The sequence below is a fragment of the Anopheles coluzzii genome, chromosome 2, assembly GCF_943734685.1.
Source record: "Anopheles coluzzii chromosome 2, AcolN3, whole genome shotgun sequence".
Taxonomy (NCBI): domain Eukaryota; kingdom Metazoa; phylum Arthropoda; class Insecta; order Diptera; family Culicidae; genus Anopheles; species Anopheles coluzzii.
This window is the reverse complement of record NC_064670.1, coordinates 122,666,042-122,671,779: the sequence shown is the minus strand read 5'-3', so window position 1 is coordinate 122,671,779 and position 5,738 is coordinate 122,666,042. Positions and strand designations below refer to the sequence as shown.

The following is a 5,738-nucleotide window of genomic DNA, read 5'->3' as shown; positions in this document are numbered from 1 at the left end:
TTTTCGGGTCATATATGGTTTATGGTGAGCTTGGTGAACAGAGTAGGTAAGCTTTTAGGCACAATTTATTGGACAGTTTCATATGTCATAGTTTTGGATGCTTCAAATCTAGCTGAAAACAAGTGACTTGGGGCTGTAACTCCAACATTATATGATGGCAATTTGCATATCACGGTAATGGAAGGACGTGAAAGAAACCTAAACTAACAAACTATCTTTAAGCATCTTAAGACTACCTTGTATATACAACCTTGTTTTGCCTATTCCTTACAAAAAAAAAACAGTCCTCTTCGACCAGAAAACACTCCTCTGTTTTTAAAACACTATAATCCAACCAATGCCGCACCGACATCGTTCAGCTTATCGTTGGCCTGTTTCTGGAAGCCACCGAGCAGCTTCTTGGGCGCCTGCAAATCGTAACGTTTAAAAGCGAGTGCAAAAATCACAAAACCACATGCATCGCAGTTCTCCAATGTACACTTACCGCTATCACCGAGTTGATGAACATGTTCACCTTGGCGGTCGTTTCCACCAACGGTTTCGTGATGAAGTAAAACTGATCGCCCGTGTTACCATACTTGTCCGATTCTCGTATGTTATCAATGATGGGCTCAGCCTATGAACGGTTAGAATGGAGAAGCTTTAATTTTCACCATTTTCAATTGGAATCTAACTGGACCTTACATCGAAGAAGCTCTTCACTTTGTGCTGCAGATTGTCGTACTTGCTGTAGATGTTGGAAGGGAAGTTGTCCACCTCCTTTCGGGCATTGTCCTGATCGGGCGGGTTGTCGTAAATTTCCAGTGCGGCCACCTATGGGGGATTCGTAGAGCTCAATTAACTTATGTAATGCAATTGAATCTGCAACCCACAGGTACATTTCCTTGCAACCACATTTCCACCACTTACATAGGTATTGCCCACTTTGGAGACCTGTTTCAACTGTTCGTCGTACTTTTTGTCCCGAAACTCGCCATCGTCGTGGCCACCACCGTAGGGAGCTCCACTGACAGCCAGGAACGCTCCAAGCAGCGATAAAACAGCACTTGATCGAACAATCATGTTTCTTTCTGCTAATTTCGCACTGTAAAACAAGAATATTTAGTAGACTTCACTAATCACAATGATAAGAACACTGGACTTTAATCACAAACAAATAAACAACAAACCTTTTCCTTCAATTGGTTACTGAAAGCGAACGTATCGGACTGACGGCACGGTTGAAACTGAAAGTGAACAGAACGCACCTACCACCTCCTGGCAGGCGGCACAGCGCGTCACCCATGGCACCGATCTGAGTAGCCGCCGCCTTTTTCTATCTCTTCTTCTCCAATGTCTCTTTCTTTCTCCTTCGCTCACAACGTCTAGAAAAAGCACCGAGCCAGACCGGCTACAGGGGTACAGAAGATAAATAAAATTAATCCCTTCCCTGCAACTCGCTCGCTGAAGCTTACCCAGGAGGAGGCCGCGCATACTTAGCACTCGTTTTAAAGCGGTACAAGCGAATCGTTCACGACACACTTAGGATTGGCTTGCTTGTATTCTCTCCCTCTCGCTCTCTCTGTGTGTGAAGGGTGGGTTCGATTTTCGAAACTCCCTGCTGACCAAACGGCATGATGCCGGCTTTTGCGCGGTTTTGTTTTCTCAATAGCTCACAACAACAGGTGAACACATGAGATATACTTCGGGCGCCCACTCCCCTCGGTGCTGCGCTCGCGTGTCGATTACTTAACCACGTTATGCAGTCGGTGGGCTTGATGTGGTGGGGCGGGTTGGAGCTTGACTGACTGACCGAACGATTTTTCGAAGTAGGTCTTCACTCCCTTCCCGATTTTGTAAGGTTCGTCGCCTGCTTCGATGTGGAGCTGCCAGACGGCACATGCAGCAATTCCCGATCAACCCTTTGTGAGGAGGCGTGTTCTACAGGTAAACGCCGATGATTTGCTTCAATGTGCCTTAAAGGGTTCAACAAATAGTATAAACGGATTGCAAACCTACCCCACTGGAACTTTGTTGTGGATGCCTCCGTAGAGCTGTGTTAGCTGTTAGTGCATATTGCATTTGAAGTGGCTTTGTGGCTTTCAGAGCGTGACTTTCTACCAAAAGCTCACCAAGCGTATCATTTTGCTTTTTTACACATAATTCCCTTTGGGAGTTTTCCCAAAATTCACCCATCATTTCAATACTTGATTGTCATTGCATTCTCCAGGCAGTTTCTTCGGGTTTTTGACAGTGACAATCAAAACTGATTCGGGTTGTGGTTAAGCGGTCTCGCTGCTCGTTGGCATGCCGGGCCTGTTTCCGGTATCATTTCACAACCAGCCACAACTCCACACGCCGGCGTAACCTTGAATCCAATTTCAATCCGTCACGAAACGCGCCGTGCGAGCCTCAACCTTGAGTGAAAGTAGCTCAAGGCTGCGGGCGGAAGATATGCGAATGGGAAGCGAAAGTGGACGGGCGAGAAATGATTGGTCCGGGGGTTGGAATTGTGTAAACTTAAGGATTGAAGCTTATAAGGATGACTTTGATTTTTTATGTATAAACATGTTTACTTTACAACTGAATTGAATTCTTCCTTTGAAATTCAATCGTTACAATCAGCTTCAATTTACTTCCTGATTAGAACAACAAATCTCATTCGTGGTTGAATTGCCATGCCAATTTCACCGTCGATTTTGTCTCCTTTTTTATGATGTTCTAGAACAATAATATCCCCCTCCCTCCCCGGAGGGATGTTTATTTTGATGAATGAATGAACGAATGCCCAAATCGGATCTCGAAAACCAATATCCGGTTGCGAGGTTCGACTCTGCCCGGCGGGACACACTTCCTGCTACGCATTTGTCCGTGCCAGTCGACCTTCTGTGCTGGTCTTCCGTACCTGTTGATTGAATGTAGCAGGTTCCCGGGCAAACATTGGACCCTGGACCTACATGGTGGTGGTGGAATCCGGCCGGGACTTCCGGCCTGTTACCGTAGAGCGCCAATCTTTGAGTGAGGGGTGAGGGCTGTGGACTATTTCGGACGCTGTGTGCTGTAAATAGCGGGGACGTCTTTGGACGTCGTGGTTTCGCTTCGGGCAAGAGTTTATTGATTTCGTTGTATCCTTTTTCCCCTTTTTATACTGGCTTATTGTGAGTGTCTTTAAATACATTTTTGAAAATGTATTACAAAGATGTGCGCAGATGTAATCAAAGCACATCTTCTCTTCCTTCGAAGAAGCACGACAGATGTCCAAACTGGTTTTTTCTTCTTTCGAATTGAATCACGATTCCGGTCACGGGTTGAACATTGTAAAGTGCGCGTTGTTCACGTTGCCATGCCTTAAGTACACCGATGAGACCTATCAATTGCAAGTCCTGCTCCTCCCTGTCGCCTCCCCGGCCTTACAAAGGGTTGGGGGCAAAATGAGGGGAAAAAAGAAATATAATTCGTAGCACGCGAAAGGATGTGGGGTCGAACGGGAGTGAAAAAAAAAAACCGCGGCACAGAAGCAGCCGTGTCGCGTGCCCCGGCTCTCGGGTACAGGGAAACGTGTACACAAACGCGATTTAGCCACACAGAGCGCCCGTAGTAGGGTAGTTCGTGGAAGAAGAGGATGTTGTAGAAGGATGAAGCTGATTTATTTCGATTGTGATTTCTTTTTCTTTCGGGGAAGTCTTTTCTGCGAAGTTTCAACGTGAGAAGAAATTTATTACACCCATCTCATACCCAGCGCAAGCAGGTGCAAATGTGACGACACACACACTCACACACAAAGCGGTTAAACATCTCGGGATTAATCAAACAGCATAGTGTGAAGGCTAACGAACCCCCCTCCCTGCCCGATACGGAATCACTGCGTAGATCCTGATTTTGCCCGTGTTGTACCGTCTGTGTCTGTGTGACAATGATCTCACGCAGGACATGTGACGCCATCACTCATGTGACGCCGTGTGCTCGGGCTAGCGCGCACGTGCTAGAGCTACCGTTGACGTCGACAACCTTTCATGGAGCTGGGTGCCGAACACACTGCCATGCACTGACAGCGTATCCAAAATTACACTATCAATGACGTTACCGACGCTATCACACGTGTGCTATATGTGTGTGTGTGTGTGTGTGTGTGTGTGTGTGTGTGTGTGTGTGTTTGTTTGGTTCCGGGCACGTTTTCCGGTATGTTTTTGCCTGTGGCCGTTGTCGACTGTTTTGGAAGTGGAACTTAATTAAAAGTTGTGCCACTAGGAACTCACACGGTGGCGTTGTTTGGCCGTTTTCGATCGTCGAATTAATTAGAAGTGAAGTTTGATGACGAAAAGGTTCTAGTGAGAGAGAAAAACACTTACTGAATCAAGAATATTCTATGAAATGAGAGAGAAGTGGTGCAAATTGCATGTATTTAGGCGTTACGCTATGAGCTCCTCGATGGTGCGATCGTACAAACATCATTTTGCATAGCTTTAGGCGCTTTGGAAGACCATGTACGAAAAGAAACAAAACGACGCCAATGTATGAAGTAAATTTATGTTTTTTCGATTACTTAACATCTTTTTGATGCATTTATCCTTATGTGAGTTGATTTATTTGTCATAAAATTCGAAGAAAGTGCTTTAGTAAAATTATTAATTATTCAGAACTCCCTCCTATATTGCAAGCGCTGTCATCGAAATTTCAATTGTAAGGATATTTTGCCATCGTCTTCGAGAACAGGTCTCCCATCAGTGTGCTGCGAAAGAAATTAAAAACATAACCATTAAACCCTCTCCAAGCACGTTCCCAAATTCGCGTTTGTCTTACGTTCCCTGCGGCATAAAGTAGCCCATCTTGAACCCGGCTGGCCACGAGCTGACGGCACGCGACGTAGGACACACGTACGGATTGTACACCGCCTTAAAGTCGAACCAGAACGCCGCATTGTAAAAGATCGGACACAGCTCGTGTGATGTTTTCAGCCCGGCAGCGAACTGCACCCAACCGCAGTAGCCCATGATCCAGTCCTTGTGGCAGTCGCGCCGAGTCGTCCCAATATCGCTGCTCGTGTGTATACACTGCACCTCGGTGGCCGAATCCGTTACGCTCAGTGCCGTGTACGTGTCGTTCTTGTCGAAAGCAATACCCACCGGATCGCAAGCTAAATGGGTAAGATGAAAGGAAAAAGTGGTAACTCTTTGCTGTAACCACGCTCGCGTTTGCATCACCAACTCACCATCAATGCGGCCCAGCTTTTGGGGGGCAAGATTGCGCCCGGCCTGGAACGCGACATGCGCTCCAAGACTGAACCCGTACACCATCCCGCTAGCCGGCGCAATGCCAAACGTAAACAGCTGGCGCAGCTTCTTCTCCAGCGTCCGTGCGATCGGTTCCATCAGCTTGGCGACGGTAAAGTAATCGTTCCCATCGGCAATGACACTGTAGTCCAGGCAGAGAATGCACCCCTTCCGGTGGATGATGAAGTTGTTGAGCGTGTCTCGCACCCACTGGGTGTTGCTGCAGCCCTCCGTCCAGCCGTGCACCACGACCACAAACGGTTCCGCCGGCTTACACCCGAACGTGGCAAAGTTCGTCTCGGTGGTGGTTTGCTGCGCGAACTTGCTTTGCGTCCTGCAAACAAAAAACCGACTCTGCAACCGTGAACCATTTCGGGAGCAATCGAACAAAACTGCACTCACCAATCGTAGATGAGGAAGGAGATGTCCGCATCGAAATTATAATTGGTCGTTCCCCAAGCGGTAGCGTAATGTACACCGAACACGAGC

The 5,738-nt window shown here is 47.2% G+C and overlaps 2 protein-coding genes across 4 annotated transcripts; both read right to left on the bottom strand.

Moving 5' to 3' along the window:
- Nucleotides 1–47: 47 nt before the first annotated feature.
- On the bottom strand, nt 48–1,359 carry LOC120950495 (uncharacterized). 3 transcript variants are annotated; one of them, XM_040368575.2, is made up of 5 exons: nt 1,170–1,359; nt 910–1,084; nt 685–813; nt 485–616; nt 48–407 (listed from the first exon to the last, which is right to left on the bottom strand). In XM_040368575.2, exons 2-5 carry the CDS (start codon nt 1,060–1,062, stop codon nt 324–326), a joined length of 498 nt encoding a protein of 165 aa, XP_040224509.2. In that variant the 5' UTR covers nt 1,063–1,084; nt 1,170–1,359; the 3' UTR covers nt 48–323. The 3 variants fall into 3 exon arrangements, with proteins under 3 accessions (XP_040224509.2, XP_040224510.2, XP_040224508.2); XM_040368576.2 differs by having other exon boundaries at nt 910–1,070; nt 1,170–1,357; XM_040368574.2 differs by having other exon boundaries at nt 910–1,073; nt 1,170–1,356.
- A 3,131-nt stretch (nt 1,360–4,490) lies between these two features.
- Nucleotides 4,491–5,675, bottom strand: LOC120961474 (uncharacterized; the record flags this gene model as incomplete). Its single annotated transcript, XM_049611210.1, has 1 exon — nt 4,491–5,675. A coding segment is annotated over one exon (900 nt), but the record flags the coding sequence as incomplete, so codon positions are not given.
- Between the last annotated feature and the right edge of the window lie 63 nt (nt 5,676–5,738).

What these genes read in the sequence shown, in the direction of transcription:
- LOC120950495 (XM_040368575.2), bottom strand. Translation starts at nt 1,062, where the DNA reads ATGATTGTTCGATCAAGTGCTGTTTTATCGCTGCTTGGAGCGTTCCTG. An exon ending in AAGTGAAGAGCTTCTTCGAT is followed by an intron (nt 617 to 684) that starts GTAAGGTCCAGT and finishes AACCGTTCATAG; the next exon opens with GCTGAGCCCATCATTGATAA. An exon ending in TCATCAACTCGGTGATAGCG is followed by an intron (nt 408 to 484) that starts GTAAGTGTACAT and finishes TACGATTTGCAG; the next exon opens with GCGCCCAAGAAGCTGCTCGG.